Source organism: Acanthopagrus latus, chromosome 7, assembly GCF_904848185.1.
Source record: "Acanthopagrus latus isolate v.2019 chromosome 7, fAcaLat1.1, whole genome shotgun sequence".
NCBI classification, from domain to species: Eukaryota; Metazoa; Chordata; class Actinopteri; order Spariformes; family Sparidae; genus Acanthopagrus; species Acanthopagrus latus.
In genome coordinates, this window is record NC_051045.1 from 8,285,377 (window position 1) to 8,306,213 (window position 20,837).

Consider the following 20,837-nt stretch of genomic DNA (forward strand, 5'->3'; position numbering starts at 1 on the left):
TTCCGAGGCAGCTCGGTGGTGTTGCTTTCTGCTCTAGTACTTTAATTCAAAATGATGCTGTTATCATAGTATTATATTTTGAATGAACTTATTTCGTTTTCAAAAAAACATTTCTGGGATTTCTCCACGTCTCCTTTTCGATTATCAGAAAAGCTGCTTATTATTTTCCATCTATCAAGACATTTTATTATCAAATAATTGTTTCAGCTCAGCCATCTCTGTCCTGTGCTCTGTGATCTGTAAAATCACTCGGGTAAATCTTATTACAGCTCATGGTGATGCATTTATCTTCCTCATTTAACCATCATTTTGTCGTCCTCATCTTTTTACAGAGGTGTAGTGCCTTTGCAGGTGTTAAAGCTGCTGGAAGCCGAGACAGGCAAGAAGATCTACCAGCTGTTTGACTACATCTGTGGAGTGAGCACAGGTGACAAACGGCAGAACTGAGAGTGACTAAAAATAACAATGTAATGCATTCTCAGCGACGTCTCCACGCCTTTTTCAGTCTGAATCTATAATTTTCTGTGTGTGTCTGCCTGCTTTTTTGTGAAAGGAGCCGTTCTTGCCTTCATGCTGGGTCTGGCCCATTTTTCTCTGGAGGAGTGTGCTGACATGTATCGTCGCTTTGGCTCTGAAGTGTTTCGGCAGAACCCGCTGGTTGGCACCGTGAAGATGGGCTGGAGTCACTCGTACTATGACACTGAGATCTGGGAGAAAATACTGCAGTATGCACAGAATTGATTCTGATACACATTTTCCAGTTAAGGAATTGAATACCGAGGGTGTTATTAAGAGCACAGCACAATCTGTTCTGATCAAATGTTTCCACTTTTATCCTTTTTAGGGAAAAGCTGGGAAATAGATTACTCATCCAAACAGCAAGAGATGAGTTGAGTCCAAAGGTAAGAACACATGATATCACCATCAGACTCACAGCACTGATAAATGTTTTACTGATGAGGCTAGAGCTGCTAAAGAGCTCCCTCCTGTGGTTGTAATACAACTGGCACCATTTTTTTGTTTGTACAAGTTATGCTGTTGTTGTTATCTTCTCAGGTTTCAGCAGTCAGCACGGTGGTAAACTGGGGCACCGGTCCAAAAGCCTTCGTCTTCCGCAACTACAACCACAAGCCAGGCTCTCTCAGCCGCTACGCAGGAGTCTCAGGCTGCCAGATGTGGCAGGCAGTGCGAGCATCATCAGCTGCTCCGGGGTACTTCCAGGAGTTCCCCTTACAAAGTGACATTCATCAGGTAGTGATACATAAAACAGCTGATGTAAACTCAGGAGATGCAGAGAGATTTAAAGGGAAAAAAAAACACAGGGGGGCTTCTGAACAAATGAAACTCAGCTGTACACAGAAAAATGTCAGAAAAACAGACAAAGACAGGAAGTAGGGTGTAAAATACGTCACATGGTAAACGTCCGACGTAAAAATTCAAAATCTGCACATACAGTGAGGTGCTGAACACTCAACTGAAGGAACATGAAGGAAAAACACATTCTTCACTGAAGGGGGACTCTATGGCTATTATGTTACTAAAGACACATTTATATGCAATAATTTCATTCATTAATTTTTACTTTAGACCTTCCCCCTTGACTACGAGAAAAATTCTAAAACCTTCTCCCCCAACGACCAGAGCTCCCTAAAAATTCAATGGAAAGAAAAAGTACATAAAAGTCCAGTTTTTGCCCCCCTGATGATTTTCATACAGTCCCTGATATTACTGAACCTGTTGGGTTGTATTATCTATATTCAAGCTTTAAAGTATCTAAATACAAACATGTTTAAAGGGCTTTGTGAGCAGCTTGGAGTGGGTGACAATCAAAGTACTTGTGTATATTTACTTTTTGTATTTGTATTTCTGTGTGTCTTTGTAGGATGGAGGAATTATCATGAACAATCCTTGTGCCCTGGCCGTCCACGAGAGCCGCCTGTTGTGGCCCAATCAGCCCTTCCAGTGCGTCCTGTCCCTTGGCACCGGCCGCTATGACAACGCTAAGAGGGCCCCCGGCACCTCCACCAGCCTGAGGGCCAAAATCAGCAGCCTGATCTGCAGCGCCACCGACACCGAAGGGGTCCACACCCTCCTGGACGACCTGCTGGCTCCAGACGTCTACTTCCGCTTCAACCCCATGTTGAGCGCCGTGGTGTCTCTGGACGAGAGCCGACCCCGGGCCATGGACCAGCTGCAGAGAGACACCCAGAGCTACCTGGAGAGGAACCGTCCAAAGTTGGCCAGGCTGTGTTTGGTGCTCGGGGCGGAGCGATCGGCTGCCAGCAGAACTAAGGACTGGATGAGTGAGAGGGCCTGGGAGATGAAGCAGAGATGGATGTGAGGAGGTATAACACGAAGAATCACAGGCTTTTGAATGTTTCGGCTGTTTTTTCCTGTGATACATAACCTTAATGCTGAAGTAATACAATGTTGACAACGTGACTTTTTCACATATATCGTTTCTGTTTGATGACTTTTTGACATGGCCCTACTGAACAAATATGCACATTCATAAACTAGGCACTTTTTAATGCACTTTATATGAAAAGCTTTGTGAAACATGCACATGTGACTTCATTCTTGTTGATTGTAATTTAAGCTATTTATTGTATTTACATGTGACATTACATCCCATGTAGTATATTATTGTACTACTTGGAGTATTTATTTGGAATAAATAATATTCATGAGAACCTTCCTTTCTTTTCCTTTTATTTTACTCCTTTACTGAACACCACCGTCACTAAATAACCCTGCTCTTGACAAATGATGCAAGACTTTATCAATGGGGATGAGGAGCCATCCAATCACTTGTGAATGTGACGGGTTAAATCCCCCCCCTCCCCGTGTGTCTGGAAGCTGTGCCCTCCCCGTCCACAATAGACTGACTTTGTTCCAAGACAGAAACGCTTTGTGTCAGAGAGTGTGCGTTCGTGCCAGCCACAGTGAAGCTACGAGGTCAGTATGCCACCCCCAATCTAACACACTGAAAATCAACAGCACACATGAACAAACACACACACACACACAAAAAAATATTTGATCTCTTAAACAAGCCGTAGCTAACTGTTGCCTCGGTGTAGGAGCTGGATGATACCTAATCTACCAACTAGTGCAGGACGTGTCAGCTCTGTTTAACTCTACTCTCCCCTCACGGTGGAGATGACGTTATGTTTATGTGTGGATTTCACAATGGATTTATTATAACAGGCCGTCGGGCCCTGTTCGCCAGGCGTGTGACCCAGGCTCCGGGTTAGCCATCCTGATCGGCCACGTGAGCCTCTGTTATCGGGCCTGTCACCTGCTTTGAGATGATGGAGTGACAAAATAACATGAAAAACCAGACGCTGCCGAAAAAAAAGGGGGAATCTCAACGTGAAGATCATGTTGTGAATGTGCTGTGACAGAAGATGAGAGGAAAGTAGGAGCCTGCCTTCAAGTGCGACGAGGCGGGAAAAGGAACAGAGAAAACACCTGAACTACACTCAAAGGTAAGACTTTCTAAACATTCACAAATTATATTTGAATTCTCTTATTTTGTGTAATGTTTGTTTTTGAATATAAAGGGCACGGTGTTGGAACACAGTAAGATTAGCATTGAGTACCAGCATGTGAAGGAGCGCTGTAGTCCTTGTAGCAGTCGTTCAAGAAGACCATCGAAGGAAGTCAAGGTTTTAATGATGTCATAGCCCGTGTTCAGAAGTGGGATGGGTCTACAACCGCATCAGCAGATTTTTTTGAGCACTCACACAAGATTGTTCAGCTCTCACACCTGCTGTAGAGACGAAGACTTGTGTCACTTCTTTCTGACACAGTATCTTCCTGTATCTTCTTGTTTAATGTGAGGAGAGTAAAGTTTAGTTTGTATGTCGTTGCATATTTACAGCATCACACATCAATCTGTCTTTATATTTGAGTCATGCGCTAACGGCTTGGTTGTGTGGATGGAAATGTACTGCAGGTCTGAAGATGTACCACTTTGGTCCAAGCTGAAATATCTTGACAACCATTTAATTATTTTTTATGGAATATTGTACAAATTCATTGTCCCTTATGATTAATCCACTGACTTGGGTGACCCACTGACTTTTCCTGCCACCATGAGGTTGATGTTGATGTTTGGGTTGGATTGTCATAAAAATTGGGTTAAAAAATGCCTAACTTTAGTGATAACTTAGCATTCCCTGTAGCACCACCACTATAAAAATGACTAATACTTAAGTCCACACTGACAAACACACCTGCAAAACTATTGACATTCAAAAAATTACTTTAAGAAGAAAAACTTAATCAAACTTTATCCCTGCTAAACATGAAATCAACATGTTAGTATTACTTCTGTGAGCATGTTTATGTTGGCACGCACATCTATGAAAGTTATGAAACTCAAGGTACCAAGTTCACTAAATCAAACGTCAAAGATTCATGTCCGCACACAAGATAATGCTCCCATGAACATTTATTCCCTCCACATGTGGAGTCTCAAGCTCAAGCCCTTCTTCGGACAGTGTACATGTGGAGACGACAAGCGCTTCATGGGAGAATTAGTGTGCAGACTCTTTAGTACAATGTTGAACATGTTAGCTTAATAGTTCTCATGTTTGTGAAATGATAATGTCCTGAGTGTGCAGAGGTGATGACTGAATGGAGGACAGTGTCCTGCTCAACTGGATTTTTATCTCCAATCGCTTCTTGTGCTCTCGCTGATGCAGTGACGTCAAAGTGCAAACGATAGGTGCTCTGGGTCTGAACAGGCAGCTTGTGCGGTCCAACCCTGCCTCCCACATGCCATCTGCTCTTACCCGGGCCCTGGGCACACGTGCCAAAGGAGACCCGCGGGCATAGAGACCTTCTTGTCGTCACTGAGCTGGCTCTGTCCTCCTCTCGGCCTCTTCACTGTGCAATCTGGTGCATGGCACTGATCACTGCTCACTGCCAGGCCTGCTTCGGTCCAATGTATAGGCAGAAAAAAAAGCCCATTCTGAGAGCCAAGAAGCTCAACATACCCTTCTCTGCTTTTGTTATCTGTGTGAGGCAAGTTGTGTTTCAGCTGTGAACACGGAGGACGGGATCAGGGCCAGAAGACACAGAGCTGTGAGAGTCTTCACGGTTTATGTCACAAGCGCTCTGATAAATATGAATGAAACGATGTTAGGATGATTATTTCTACAAACATTTAAGTCAACCTTATTATTAGACATGAAGATTTGAGTTTTGATTGCAAGTTTAACTGCTTCACCTCATTTACTCCATCCACCCACCTGCCGCCGAGCTATTGTTTGGTCCAGTCAGTGCTGGTTTGTATATGCAACCCTGTGTGGATTCCTGAAAGCCTACACAGGTCAGGACTCTGTCGACAGCCGTGAGATGGCTTTTGTTTAACACAAATGAAGCTTCTCCTGCATATTTGGCACCGCGTCTAGAAAAAGGATTTTCTCAGCTGAATGGTAATGACCTTTTCCTCTTCGGAGGAAATGCGAATGCGAATGGCTGAGTGAGTGTAATTGGCAAAATGGAAAATTGGGGATATATTGAAAAGACAGTTCCAAGGAGTCAGAGGGAGTTTAAGACGTATTATTTCACATCAGAGAAAGCTAACAATTAAAGGAGTTAGTCCAAGTGATACTGAGAATATTTCGAACGTTGGATGCCTCCATCCTGGGTGCCGGAGTCACGTGACTTGAGATTTGTCACATGTAAAATTCATGGTGGGAAACAAACGTCGCTTTCATGCTCCGTTCCCCTTTTTCTCCCTCCCGCCCCCATTTTGATGTCATCAAAACCAACAAGAATGCAAACTGCACAGAATATGAGTCGGTTTGTGCTTCCAGTCACCTAACCAGACTGTTTTTTTTGTTCAGGTCAAAGGTCACTCAACTACAGGAGAAAAAAATAATATCGGTGTGATAAATCCAAACATTTATTTAGTTTCTTGGTCATCATGTGGACGAACTTTGCATCCGCATTGTGTCGATGGATTGAATTATGAGAGCCCGGTCAGAACAGTGAGGCTGAGTGGGTGATGAGTAGGTGGTGTGGATGGTGCTCATTCATTATTCATGACATGGGTGGGCAGAGTGTAAGTGGCAGCGACGGACAGAAACTCTATTACTGAAGTGTATCAACTCCTCAAGGGTTCTTGACCTGATATTTGAAGGGCCGAGACATTAATTGGTATACTGCACAAACAGGAATAATTCCGGAGGAGTAAAGTCATTGGAATTATCGGGGGAATTGGGGAAACCGCAGAAATGGGGGAGGAGAGAGCCCTGATTTGACTTTACATGAGAGAGGTAGGTACGGACATGCTTTTGTTTTGATCGTATTCGCATGACTTATAGTTGAATACATATTTATAGCAATAATGTGAGAAAGAGAGGCATCGAATGAGACACTTCTTCCTGAGTCTTTCTGATATGGCAGTGCGATCTGAGTAGTGGAGATGTCAGTGGTGGAACAATATTAATACTTAATGTACTTTAATTAGGCATTTTAATTTAATGCTATTTCACACTTGAAATGAAAAGACTAATCCAGCTTTTTCTCAGAATTTTGTCATGTGAACGCTTTTTTTGTGTCAAATGTTGTAATGTTAGAAGTCTGTGAGCTGTGATGGGCTCACTGAGGGGAGTTACGTCCCATCTAAGATGATTTCATTCAAATAACCAGTGTTGTGTTGATTTACTTTACACTTTTTTACAAGATTATTACCATTAAAAAGTAAGTTATTACATTACAACATCTGATTTTCTTTTCTTTTTCTCTGCAGCCATAGAGCAACCCTAAACCTAAGCAGAGAAATCACAGAGAGATTCTCACAGTACTGATTTCCCTTATTGAAAACTAAATGATGGATTACTTGAACTGCAAAACTAATGACATACCTTATTAAAATAATTGTAATATTCTAAAAAAAAATAATAATAAAGTGCAGTTCTCTGATTATACTTTCTTCTTGAGTTTTTTGTAGTGTGGTATTAACTTGAATACTTTCCTCAACTTCTGTCATTGGCCACTGAAGTTAAAGTAAAAGCGTGTTCTATAGTTACTATTAGATACTATTTCACATGATTTGATTATTAGAATGTTCAGGATTTTACTGTTGTAGTATTTTTTTGTTTCAGACTGCAGCTAAGGATAATTTTCTATGTTAATCTTGTGAATATTTCTCAATTAATGTGTGTGAAAGTAGTGAGAAATTCCATCACAGTTACCTTAAACCCAAAGCGTCAACTTCACAATGTTAATTAACCACTGATTTAAGATGTACTTGTTTAAACATCTTGGTAGTTTAGTTTACAAAGGCATTATATCCCCAAAGCTCCTCGTGTGTTTTAAAAAGTCTTAATTTGTTCAATAACCACCAACTGATGCTGTCAGATAGTTGCTGTAAATTCCTCTTAAAATTGGTGGAAATCAAGTGAAGTACAAAGTACGAAGGATTTAACATTGTGGTTTTACTACTGTTAAGGATCTGAGAACTTTTCCCACCTCTGTGCGATGTTCAGTAAGTTTCATATACACTCACTTGGTCTCAGCTTTAACTGCATTAAATCTACGCATTGTACAGCAGATTGTTCATTATTTAATTTGAGAGCAGGAGATCTGGGGAAGTGCTGCTGGTTTCCATGCACTGTGAAGATGGGGACACTGGTCGAACCAGCACTGCTGCTACTCGTTTGGCAGAGTGTTTGGGCTCTGGACATCCCTCTGGAAGGTGAGTCAGTAACCTAAACGCATGTTTGTGATACTGTCTCATCACATTCGCAACTAAGCTTGATTTATTTCTCCGCCTGCAGTCCGGCAGCCCCCAACCATCATAAAGCAGTCGATGAAGGATCATATTGTTGACCCCAAAGACACCATGGTCATAGAATGTGAAGCCAAAGGCAACCCTCAACCCATGTAAGAGCTGTTGTTGCCCGCTGAACAGCTGTGTTAAAAACTTGATTATCATCTGCAAAAAAAACTCACTGTTTTTTTTTTTCTGTCTTCCTTCACTCATTCATGAAGTTTCTCATGGAGGCGGAATGGGAAGTATTTCAACGTGGCACGTGACTCTCAAGTATCGATGCGCAGGCGCTCAGGGACGCTGGACATCTACGCCTGGAACAATCCAGAACAGTACGAGGCAGAGTATCAGTGCATCGCCTCCAACGAGTATGGATCGGCATACTCCAACAAGATCAGACTACGACTATACAGTAAGACCAGCGACTGGGACTGTTAGACAATCAATGACTTGTTTTTCATCCACTCACAGAAGCTGTACAGGGACTCCTTACATCAGTATTACAACACTCAGCAGCAGCATTTCAACATGTTTTTCATACAGTATGTTGTGTAGTAATTTGAAATGACTCACAAAAATCTGTACTGCGTAGATGTCAACTAATGTATGTTGGTTGTATCTATATACATTTACTGTTGGTTTACAGGTTTCTTCATGAGATTTATTGATATTAATAAAGTTAATGGTAATTGTACTCAATAAGTACAATGTGTATCTGATCAGGTAGTTGATTCTATTTGTGTATAACATGTATATTAACATGTATACCCTATTTCTGTGTTGTAAAGGAGCCCCTGTGTGGCCGAGGGAGGTTCTGGAGCCGGTGGTGATCAGCGCCGGCTTGCCTCTGGTCCTGTCCTGTGACCCCCCGCCTGGCCCGCCAAGACCTGAAACCTACTGGATGACCAGCTGTACGTGTCTCACATTTGAGTCATATAACAGTTAAAGCATCAAAAAAAGGAAGCATTTTAACGATCTGGGAACCAAACAAGCCTTCAAGTATCATATTTAAATGTGTCTTCTGTGAACTGACCACATTTCTTTCAGGCTCATATGCGAGACCCTTCAACTGGCCCATCCAGACAGCCTTCCCCACCATGCAGCCTGTGCGGCAGGACCGCAGGGTATCCATGGGGGTCAACGGAGATCTGTACTTCTCCAACGTCCTCATCAACGACTCTGCTGCTGATTTCTGCTGTAACGCCCGCTTCCCCTACAAGAACGTCATCCAGCAGAAAATGCCCGTGGTTGTTAAAGTGCTTACGAGTGAGTGTTTTAGTGTTTCAGGTGTTTACACAACCTGTGGCAGTGAAGAGTCAAAATATACTTTTACTTTTACACTAACTCGTCTAACTAATCGTTTCTGTTCATTACCACTCATTTCTAACCAAACACATACACTAATAAGTACATCTATTGTGCTTTTTCCATTAACCTACCAACAAACTGGAGCATTTGTTTTATTTCAGACCCTAAAAAGACTCACCTCTTTCTCCAGCTAAACTTACTTATTGTGGTGAGTGTGTGTTCTGTCTCACACAGCTCTTTTCTCCTATTTTTCTCAGTGAACTTGCGCTGAACCTGCTTCTGTTGTCTCTGACTCTGTTTGATTTGGTGCGCTCGGGTTTGTTTCCTCTGCAGCTCGTACGGTGGCCGAGGCTGCCCCCTCCTGGCTGTCTCCCACAGGCTCGTCCAGCACCATAGTGGTCCTGCAAGGGGAGGAACTGCTCCTGGAGTGCATCGCTGCAGGAATGTGAGTGGGTTTTAAGTGTTACTTGTTTTAAAAAAGCCACAGAGGTGTCTGTTTGTTTTTTTCTATGTAAGTTTGACTCTGACCTGTGAGCCTTGTTTATCATCATCGAAGGCCGACTCCTCGTATCACGTGGACCAAGGACGGGGACGACCTTGTGGTGATCTCACCCATGAAAGTGAAGAACTTTAACAAGATGATTCAAATCCCAAGGGCCTCTTTCAGTGATGCGGGTGAATACGTCTGCACCGCCGCAAATAAGATCGGCTACATTGAGCACACGATAACCGTCAGGGTCAAAGGTGAGACACACTCTCATACAAGTGGCCCTTTTTTTTTTTCACTGCACAAGAATGTTGAAGCAACTAACGTGCTTGAATCTGACAGCGGCTCCGTTCTGGTTGGAGAAGCCCTCTGATTTGGTTTTGGCCCCAGAGGAAAATGGACGCTTAGTATGTCGCTCTGATGGCGTTCCTCGTCCCACAATCAGCTGGTTCCTCAATGGGGAACCGATTGAAAGTACGTTTTTTGGAGCTCATCACCTCATAGCTGTAAAAGTCTAAATTTAAATCATACCAACGACTTCTGCGATTTGTCTTTTTTTTCCCCCCTACAGCTGCCACACCGCAGCCCAACAGACAGGTGTCAGGAGACACACTGACATTACGCGGTGTGACCACAGTAAACAACGGCGTCTACCAGTGCAATGCCTCCAATCAATATGGATACTTATTCGCCAATGCTTTTGTCATTGTGCTGCGTAAGTTCACACTCTCTCAGTCATGAAACTTTTTGTTGCTGTCTTCACAGTCACGACCCAGACATGAGCTGTGGTTTTGATTTTGACTGAGAATAAAAAAAGGTTGTCACATATACTTTTAGAATTATTCACATTCACATTTCTGTAAAATGTAAGTGTCAGTTAGCTGAAAACTCTGTCTAAACTAATATCATTGTATCTTTTAGTCAATCAGACTCTCAGAAAAAGGCATATGTGTGTTTTACAACAGACAAAACAAAACAAATCACTGACATACAAAAAGGTGATAGGTGAAATGGTTTGATTTCCATTTTCTTGTTCGTATAATAATAGTAATAAAAAAATCACAAAAAACAGAAATAAAAAGCCTGTTTTTTCATTGCTGAGGCTGGATGTGGTTATATACAAGACAAGAGTGCCAAGTGTAGGATTGCATATGTGCCACACAGTGTTGCTAAAGCTCAGGCTGATATGTCTTAGGAAGTCAAGTCCTGTGTGATTTTATATATGACAAAAGCAGTCAGGGTGTACAGCATCAAATGTCATAAAGTAATGGCTGATCCCTGTTTTTTTTTTCACTATAACAATAAATATTCTTGACTTAATAAGTAACAAACTAAATCAATTAATTATAAAACAACTTTAGTTACTATTTAACATGAATTTTACTCTAAAAAAACTCAGCTTATCAGCTCTATCAGGACCGTGTGGGTGTAGCTGACAGTGTTCAAACAAAACATCGACTGTCATCAGATTTAAGGTCAAAGAGCACAAAAGGAACAGAACATGACATCACCTCCAAACCACTCTGAAATAACCAAAACTGTTACTTATATCACATACTGTATAAATGAATGTGCTCATGTAGGACCTCAGTATTCATATTAAGTCGCTGATCTAGAAAATACTGTGTGTTCAGGCCCTTTAAGGAGAAACAACTAACACTTTTAAAGATTAATTTGCTGTTTTGAGTACATCAAGATTTTGGTGACTACCAAAACTGGCAGTGAGGAATCCTTCATGGACGAGATTCTCCACTGACAGAAGCCTCAGAACACCATCATTTGAACAATACCAAAAGATAATCTGTATTTTCAGTAATGAGCATTTGTTTGTTTTGCTCCACGACCTTTCTTCCCACAGAAGACAGAAACTATGAGAAATCAGTTACAACACTAGACTGACAGGAGACGAGCAGGTTAAGGGAGAGTGTACCAACAATATCGATTCAAAAGTCCATTATGAAATGAATTATTAACTATCAGTGTTTCCCTAGATGCAACTCCTCGTATTCTCAGCCCCAGGAATGAACTCATCAAGGTGACAGAGGGCAGCAACAGCTTCTTAGACTGCCGCTACTTTGGTTCTCCAGTGCCAGACCTGCGATGGTGAGAACATGCAGCTTGACATTTTCCTGTAAAGGGTGTGTTCAGGCATCAGCTCACTCTGTGTGTGTGTGTGTGTGTGTGTGTATGTGTGTGTGTGTGTGTGTGTGTGTGTGTTTGTCTCACGCAGGTCCAAATATGGACAAGGCACTCTTGAAGGAAACCGTTTCAAGACCCACAGTAATGGGACTCTGGAGATAAAGCGCATACGGATCGAGGACCAGGGAACTTACCTGTGTGTAATCAGCAACGTCGCAGGAAGAGATGAGAGCCAAGTCCGTATAGAGGTCAAAGGTGGGAGTCGCAAGGACACCTGTCACAATTAGATGGCTCTAAGTCCGTCAGTTAACGCCTCACATTTACGTGCTTCTTGACCTGTGTCTTGAGAGACCACTTGTGATCAGATCAACTCCACAACTCACAAAAATTTGCAATTTTTTTAAAGGGAGTCCGCAGACTTTTGAAGATGTAGCCTATATTGGTTACTGTTAACTTTATTTGTAAAATCTGACATGTTTACCCTCAATGAATATTTTCTTCTTTCATAAATTTGGCGTTATTGATGAAATCAGTTGAAACGATTTGCTCAAACAGCTGTTAAATTTGGCCAGAATAAACACACTTCAGACACAGAAGGGGACGGGCTGGTGCAGCGATGCTACAAATCTTAATACAAGAGAAAAAAACGAATATGTTGCGTTTAATGCAGAAAATAAAAAGAAAGCTGCAAATTATTTAGAATTTGCTGTAGCTGTTCACAAAGATTTTTACGTCTCTCCTCCCTCAGCACCTCTTAAAAATCATATGATCTTTTAAGGGAGTCCAGGGAAACTGCGGTTGCAAGTTCAGTTGTTGTTGAAACAGGAAATGGGTTCATCATTCTGCCTGTTGTTGTGACCCAGACCATCTCCGAATTTGGTCCGATTGATCAGATCACAAATGTCTCTAACTAGAGCTTGTGATCGGATCAGGTCACATGTTGATACCTTTCATACTAAAAACGTTTGACTTAGCCGGACGATTTTACACAAATACTTTCTGATTGCTGTATAATTAATTCCTCGCAGAGCCCACTGTAATTGTCACGAGACCACAGAGTATGAAAGTCATCCGGGGAACTGATGTGCGCTTCGAGTGTGGCGTGAAATCAGATGTCACTACTCCCATCACAACCACCTGGATGAAAGGCAAAAAGCTGGTCACTCTTGGCTGGAGGTGTGTTCCTTCTACAGAAATATACGCTATGAACACAAACACGTTTGTACTTGAATTAAAAGTTTTAGCATCTTGATCTGATCACTTTTACTCAATCCTCAGACTCTCTATGGATGAATCAAACCTGGTCATCACTAACGTTAACAGAGGCGATGAGGGCAATTACACGTGTGTCGTTAAGAGCGAACTGGAACAGAAGTCTGCCTCAGCACGCCTAATGGTGATGGGTATGACATGTTTAAAATAAATCACATTTCATCAACCATACAGTGCGTTAGGCTTTTTAACTGTACATGGGGTTTTTTTTGTGTGTGTGTGTAGACCGTCCAGATCCTCCAACCAACCTGGAGTTGTCAGATCCATATGAACGTAGCGTAAGACTCAGCTGGGTTCCTGGAGACAGCAACCACAGCCCTGTCACAGGTAAGAGCCGGTCAGACTGAATAAACTCCAAAACATCTTTTCTTTCAGAGGAATTCTTCTCTGTTTACTTCTCTCTCACACAGAGTACTTAGTGCAATATGATGATGATGACTGGCTGCCTGGCAAGTGGAAAAACCTGTCGACGTACCCGGGGAACCTCAACTCTGTCATTCTGCATCTTTCACCGTTCACCTACTACGAGTTCCGGGTCATCGCCATCAATGAAATTGGAATGAGTCGCCCGAGTCGTCCATCTATGCGCTTTCAGAGCAGCGGTGCACGTAGGTTTGATACATCCTTGTTTTGTATCAAATTTTTAAGCAAAAGATACACATTAAGTTGTCCTGCCTGAGACAAGAAAATTAAACCACTCTAATGTCCCTACAGTAAGTATGAAGCTATCAGAAAAGATGTTAGCTTAGCATGAAGACTGGACTGGATGTACATGGAAGTAATACCAATCTTTCGTCTAACGTAATGCTGAAATGTTCCTTTAAAGTTAATGATCTGCTTTGGTTTTCCTCCACAGCGCCAGATGTCATCCCGAAGAACGTAAAGGGTGTGGGTACATGGAGGAATAACATGGAGATCAGCTGGGAGGTAATTGGGATTAAAACCAGTCAAAAATCGCACAACTTTAATATCAATACTGGCTGTTGAATATCGTAATTTCTGCCACAATGGTCACTGTGAAGCGTGCTTTCAGCCTCTGACCTGGAGAGAATGGAACGGCCCTCACTTGAAGTATCTAGTGTGGTGGAGGAGGAGAGATTCCAGAGAGGAGTGGAAGAACGCGACCACTAAATGGCTGAAATACTACATCTACGATGCAGATACCTTCACTCCTTATGAGATAAAAGTCCAGGCTGTCAACGACTTTGGACTCGGTCCAGAGTCTCCAGTTGTCATCGGTTACTCTGGAGAGGACCGTAAGTATCAGCATCATAATACACAGATTAGACTATAGACTAACAAAGGAAGAAGAAACTAACAGGACGCGTCTGTTTTAACTTGAATCTTAAGTCACAGGTAATCAGGATTCCTGATTAGAGAAGATGAGACTCTTCTTGTTTTTAGTGTGTTCTTTACCAATCTTTACCAATTTGTCCTTCTCATTACCTCTCTTTGTCTTCACTGACCATTAAGACAATCTCTGATTTCCCCAGGTCCCTTAACTGCACCCCTGAACCTGAGAATATCCGATATTGAGGCCACTCAGGTGACTGTGCACTGGGACCCAGTGTCACGCAACTCTCTCATGGGAGAACTGAAGGAATACAAGGTCTGTCTGTTGTTAATTCAAGGTTGGATAATGGATTTTGGGTACAGCTCCCATACTCATACTATACTCACTCAATAATTTGTCAAGCATCAAACACAAAACTTGTTTATACTAAAACCCACAAGGCAGTTACAAATCAGTCCCAACAAGTAGTGTATTAAAATAAAGGGGATAACAGAAGCAGATCAGACAGTTAGTCTATGTCTAACTCCCACGTTTTGTTTCCTTGCAATTACTTGACTTTATTATTAGTGCATTATAGTATTGATCATACAACCCAGATATGTAAACCTAGTTTGTTTGTAGATGACCGCATTCTGTTTTCAGTTAAGGGGGTTCAGTTTTACAGCACCCACCTTTCTTGGAATCTGGGTCTTGCAGTGTGTTGCATCAGTCGTTATTTGAAAGGTTTGTTTCTTCATATTTGTCTTCAGGAAGATCAGTCTTTTGTAGAATTAGTTTTACTTTAAGATTGTGGAAATATTCCCAGATGGACTGGCTGTCTGATCTGCCTCTCTTTATCTTCCACTGCACATGGAATCTTTCATAAAATCCACAAGACAGAGTCAAAGTAACCCTTGACTGAAACTCTAACAACCTTGGCGCTGATAGTGTTACTCAACAGGGTGACAAACTTTTAAATTTACTCAATGACAAATTTGTTGGTGACGCGCTTTATGCACAACAACATATTCTGCATCCTCCTAATAAACGCTCATTCTTCCTCCCACCACATGTACGCTCTCATACAGGAGGTTGGTGTTTAAAACCAGTACAGAAATATGAATAAATGCACATTAATACCTGAAACTAAACAAAGTGCAAGAACTCCAAAACTGTAACCAAAAATAATAATCCAGTGGTGGCAGCAGAATCAAAATGCTGAGTATATGTTGCTTCTCATCCGTCAGATCTACTACTGGAGGGACAGCAGCCAGCTGAGGTGGCTGTGGGTCAACAGAGGGATGAAGTCCAAAACATTTCCAGACGATGATCCGGAGCCCTCGGGGGTCCTCACTGGGCTCATCCCCTACAGCAACTATAAGATGTATATAGTTGTGACAAACAATCGATATGAGGGGCCGCCCAGTAACAATATACACTTCTCAACACCCGAAGGAGGTAAGACAAGTGTCTAATTCACCATCCAAGGAACAAGATGATGTCTCTGTCCTAGCAGACAAATCACAAGTTAAAATGGAACTTTGCTATTTTTAAACTGGACACGATTTTGCCAGGTTTTCCTTTCATTAACTTTTTTTTTTTTTTTTTTTTTTGCTCAATAGTACCAATGTCAAAAACCTCTTCTAGTCCCTTTGTACAAAAACATGGGGAAAGGACCCAAGTTAAAAACACCAGTTCCCGTGAATGTTTAATTCCAAATCTTAAATGTTGTTTCCTGTTTCACTTTTGTCCGCAGTTCCATCTGCTCCAAAGTCCTTCAGGATCCAACAGCGGCATCTGGACAGTATTTATGTCGACTGGGACCTGCCAGCAGAACCCAACGGTATCATTACCGGGTATTCCCTCAAGTACCAGACAGGTAAGCTACCCCAACATCTGAAACACTCTCAAATACCTCTTGAGACGTTTCCTTCCTCACAGGCTGCACATTCAAAGCATAAAATGCAGTCCTCTGAGGAGAAACAGCAAAGCCCTAATGATGTAAAAAGAAACGGTTCTTTTCACTAAAGCAGGTAAAGGCGTCCACAAGACACTCAAGTCCGCATCCCAGTTGCACATAATAGCGCACCTGAATATGCACTCAAAAACCAAAATACCACTGAAGTGTCTTCTCGAGAGGGTAATGAACACTTGTGTAGGCACTCTCCCAGCAGAAAGGTACTTATCAGCTCAGTTGTGTGCACTCTACCGGCATCAAGAGTCCTCCAAACACACTGAAATTTCCTCTCTCTCCACAGTGAACGCCACCAGGGGAGAAGAGCTGCGAGTCGAGGAGTTCCCTCCGAATGTAACAAGTTTCTCAATCCGCCGATTCGACCGCTACACTCGATACAGGTTCTCCGTGGCGGCACGAACTCAGATAGGGATAGGGGAATGGCACACAGAGGAGTCACCCCACTACACCACTGAGAGTAATTTACTGCTTTTCAACACATTTGGCGGTCTACAAAATTAACACTCTGAATGGGTTAGGTGGTGATGACTTTAATGCTGTGTGTGTGTGTGTGTGTGTGTGTGTGTGTGTTTCAGTTTACGCTCAGGACCAGGTGGACATCTCCACACAGGGTTGGTTCATCGGGATCATGTGTGCCGTGGCTCTCATCGTGCTCATCCTACTGATAGTCTGCTTTATCAAGAGGAGCCGAGGGGGGAAGTACCCAGGTACAGCTGGTGATCCCTCATACTCAAGATGTCCTTTTAACACCCAACTGTATCTCTTCTAACAGCGTAGCTTTATTAATTTTCAGTTCGGGATAAAAAAGACATTTCGTTGGAGCCGGTGGACGACAAAGATCAGGAGGGATCGTTTGACTACAGGTAAGGCTTACAGCAGACAGCTGATGGAAAATAAGTAAGAAAAACACACGCGCTGCAAACTTTACTGCTACCACCAGAGAGAATGTGGACACATCTTATCAACAAGTTATTTAACTTCTGTTACTGTTAATGTTAGTGTGATCTTCCAAACTGTTTTACGAAACTTTAGTTTTCTAAGGTTTTTTATGTCATGTACGAGTATTTTTATGATGGCACAGTAATAATACTCAACACTAGATCATTATGTTTCCCATAACACTGTACAGCGCTATCGTTATTGTGAACAGTAACAACAATAGCTTTTTATTTACATTGATTTGCTCTGTAGCTGTGCATTAGTATTCTGATTGGTGAATTAAAGCTGCTCTGTGGAGTCATTTTGTCTACACTCAAACCTTATGCTGACATCATCAAGGCCTTGTCTGTTCAGATGAGCGTGTTCGAACCATTTCAGAAGTAACCTCTTCTCGTACCAACATACCTGAAAATGTGTATCACGTGACCATCCACCTGCTATCATTAAAATATCAGAAAATACTATGACCAATCTTTACATTTACTTACTCTGAAGTTATTTAATTCTACTTTTAGGTTTGTTTTTTGTTTTTTGTTTTTTTGTATATTACAGATATCCATACTGGACAAAAATATGCGTACTCCCATCATTAACACTATCCCAAAAGATCCGTATTCTGCAACCTAAAATTATGTGTATGTGTGTACAAAAGGCTAAAGGCTAAACAAACCTACATTTTAAGAATTAGCCGTTTTAAATCATCCATTGCTGAGATCCATGTTGGCTGGCTGGAAGACTTCTTTAGCAAGTTACCACCACCGACTGTCGATAAGTGTCAGGGCAGGAAACCTTAAACATATATTCATGTTCATTGTGTCACATGCATGTAGACATAAATCAAAATGGAAGCCACTCATAAAAACGTTGCTCCCTCACGATTCTAGTGGTCAAAAACTCCACAGGGTGCCTTTAATTTTGATTGAAAGTCTGGATTGGTGCTGCACAGTTACAAATCAAATCTGTTGATAGTGTTGTGGCCTTATTTATGATAACTCCTTGACTGCATTTACATCATTTTCTTTTTTTTTTTTCTATTTATCCTACCTTTTCTATCTAAACCTTTATTCCCCCAAAACCTCAACCCTCTTCTTTTCCAACTGAACCACTCAAGGTCTCTTGAAAGGTATGGAAAGACTAAATATATTGACAGCTAAACTGTACATATGTAACCATAAGTTTAGAGCTAGAAATAATTAATTTACAGAATACTGGAACTGTTATCTGCATTTTGACAATCAATGAAATATGATTAAATCATGATCCTAGATGTTCATCTTAAACAAATTCTCTTCATTTTAGGATAGCACGTGTCTCCACTCTGCCTTACCCCCGCCGGTACGTACATTAACATTTGAAGTGTATTGAAACAGATTGAGTTTGTTTTCCACCATCCTCTCTTTCTTCTAGTCCTGACATGATCAAATACTTACTTCTTCTTGTTTCTGTTATCTTGTAGAGATGAGGAAAGAGGGCTTCAAAGAGGCCAGTCGTCCATGGAGGCAATGATGAAGCGATCAGACAGCGATGACAGTCTGGTGGATTACGGCGAAGGAGGAGAGATACCGTTCAACGAGGACGGCTCGTTCATTGGCCAGTACACCGGGACCAGGAGAGATGTCAGGGAGTTAGACTTTGGCGGCAGTCTGGAGCTCCACTCTCCAATGAACACCATCTACTCTCTGGCATAAAACTCAAAAATTCAATTCCTGACTTCAGCTCAGCTATCTGCCAAGAGACTCTACTGTGCTTGTACCTTCCACCCCGAATAAAGAATTTGTGGCGCTTGTCTGCAGGAGGGAACAGCTGCTGCTGAGCTGCTGTGACCCTCTGAGTTCTTGCAGTTATAGAGGAAAATGGTGGAATAGTTGGGACAGTACGCCAAGTGAGCTCACTCATCTGATAGAAGGCAAGCTTTACCTTTCGTGTTACCTGTAAATAAAAATGCTGTGTGTTTGTGTGCATTGAGTACACGTACATGTTCAATTATCCTGTCAATGGAGATCAGAAAAGATAGAAGTGGATGAGTTTATCATGTTGATAAAAGCCGTTGCAAGGACCAATTTAACCACAGTCTTTTTCTTTCAGCTAATTCCAATAATGACATTTGTGTTATTTTTACATCTTGGCTGTTATGAAATAGGGGCTGCATATACTTTCACCATCAGTGAACCTTTATGTAATCCCTGAACTTTTGCCAACAATTGATCTATACACTTGTGTTACGTGAACAATGTGAGAGTATAATAGTACTTGCGATAAGCGAAGGACAGTAAATGATCTATACAGACAAAGGATTCATCTGTATGATCATTTTGTGAATTGTCCTCTGATGGGAGGCAAGATGAGAAGACCATTTGGGGAATCAGAAAGCAGCCGTAAACCAGCTGATAAATCAGAACATTTCTAAGACCTTGCCTTAACAGTGTCTCCAGCTCACCCAGTCTGGAGCTGGATAGAATCATTAATCTTTATGTAACAACTTAAGTGTATCTGACCCCTAACGTCATCTGTGTGTCACCAGGTATTATGTCCTAAATGTAAATAAAGTGGAAATATTTATTTCTAGTATGCCTGATATGTCTCTGTATGTTGAATTCAGCATTTCTGTGTAAAGAGTTGGAATATAATTCTTGTAACCTTTGAGGCATTTGCAGGTGCCTGGGTTCAAGCCATCAAGAGGACAGTTAAATTATTAGAATGGTACTGTACTTGGTTGACTTTGACTTAAAAAAATGGAAGAAAATATTTTGGGTAACATATTTTCTTGAGTTTGTACAGAACTAACTTAAAAATTGGTATGTTAAATTAGTTACCATACACGTGAACTGTATGTGGTAGAACACTTCTCTTCCAAGTCTCCAAGTCTCATCAAGTAAGTGGTTTTATCCCATATGTCTCACTATCCTATTGCCCTAAGGGGCAAATGGAAAAAAGAAATTAAAGAACTTTGAAAGATTACCCTGGCAGGACTTTCTATTTCAACGTAGAGGAGAAATTTTAGCACAGACTTTGAAAATGTGTCCCCAGAACTGTTTTCTCACTTGACCTCAGCGCTTCTGTATTGTGCCATTTTGCATCTTAACACAACTTAACACAGTACTTGCTTTTGGGCAGTGGTCCACAATCAAATTTTAGCGTTAGCCCTCCAAGAGAAAAAAAGTGCACCCCTGCTTTAACTGTTGAACCTAGTAGTTCAGTCCCTTTGAACTCTGGCCAAATTGCTGCTCGATATGATAACTCATATCATCGAAGGATCCCACAGCTTATTGGAAAAGGACATCTTATCAAAAACCTTTCAAGCTTATCGGGCCTCTGATAGGATACTATACCATACTGTGTTAGTTGACTTGTGTGGATTTCTTAGTTTTTACGAGGGTGCCCCCCTGATTACAGATTGTAAAATCTTAATTTGAGGTTAACATTCAGGTCGAGACATGCCTTGAGCAAACAATGCTATTTCAGACCAAAACATGAGGGAAAAAGATCAACTGCGCAATATATCAATACTCGATACTGAGCTTTGTGCACCATCTCTCTACATTTATTCTGCTATTTGTAAGCACAGTTTTTTGAATATCATTCACAACTTGTCAAAAACTGATGCTTCAGAACTATAGGACTGGTCAGCCACCATCCAAAAGCGCCAGTTATT

The 20,837-nt window shown here is 41.6% G+C and overlaps 2 protein-coding genes across 8 annotated transcripts in view; both read left to right on the plus strand.

The window, feature by feature from the left end:
• Window positions 1-2,687, plus strand: part of LOC119023317 (calcium-independent phospholipase A2-gamma-like) — a 64,320-nt gene extending 61,633 nt beyond the window's left edge. For all 3 annotated transcript variants that reach the window (XM_037105155.1, XM_037105153.1, XM_037105154.1), the window contains exons 5-9: window positions 333-427; window positions 554-725; window positions 845-902; window positions 1,057-1,251; window positions 1,883-2,687. In XM_037105155.1, the coding sequence (XP_036961050.1) occupies window positions 333-427; window positions 554-725; window positions 845-902; window positions 1,057-1,251; window positions 1,883-2,341 (979 nt within the window). In that variant the 3' untranslated portion in view covers window positions 2,342-2,687. The remainder of the gene's footprint in view (window positions 1-332; window positions 428-553; window positions 726-844; window positions 903-1,056; window positions 1,252-1,882) is intronic.
• Window positions 2,688-2,852: 165 nt separating this feature from the next.
• nfascb (neurofascin homolog (chicken) b) lies at window positions 2,853-19,753 on the plus strand. 5 transcript variants are annotated; one of them, XM_037105251.1, is made up of 28 exons: window positions 2,853-2,958; window positions 3,211-3,491; window positions 7,601-7,717; window positions 7,800-7,905; window positions 8,014-8,204; window positions 8,581-8,703; window positions 8,840-9,058; window positions 9,434-9,545; window positions 9,657-9,844; window positions 9,930-10,061; window positions 10,159-10,302; window positions 11,579-11,690; window positions 11,818-11,981; window positions 12,755-12,902; window positions 13,005-13,129; window positions 13,224-13,325; window positions 13,409-13,606; window positions 13,855-13,925; window positions 14,032-14,254; window positions 14,492-14,607; window positions 15,519-15,729; window positions 16,028-16,150; window positions 16,530-16,703; window positions 16,822-16,953; window positions 17,040-17,109; window positions 18,297-18,308; window positions 18,485-18,520; window positions 18,642-19,753. In XM_037105251.1, exons 3-28 carry the CDS (start codon window positions 7,642-7,644, stop codon window positions 18,871-18,873), a joined length of 3,540 nt encoding a protein of 1,179 aa, XP_036961146.1. In that variant the 5' UTR covers window positions 2,853-2,958; window positions 3,211-3,491; window positions 7,601-7,641; the 3' UTR covers window positions 18,874-19,753. The 5 variants fall into 5 exon arrangements, with proteins under 5 accessions (XP_036961146.1, XP_036961147.1, XP_036961145.1 ...); XM_037105252.1 differs by lacking the exon at window positions 2,853-2,958 and adding an exon at window positions 6,192-6,293 and having other exon boundaries at window positions 3,015-3,491; XM_037105250.1 differs by lacking the exon at window positions 2,853-2,958 and having other exon boundaries at window positions 3,015-3,491.
• Window positions 19,754-20,837: the final 1,084 nt, after the last annotated feature.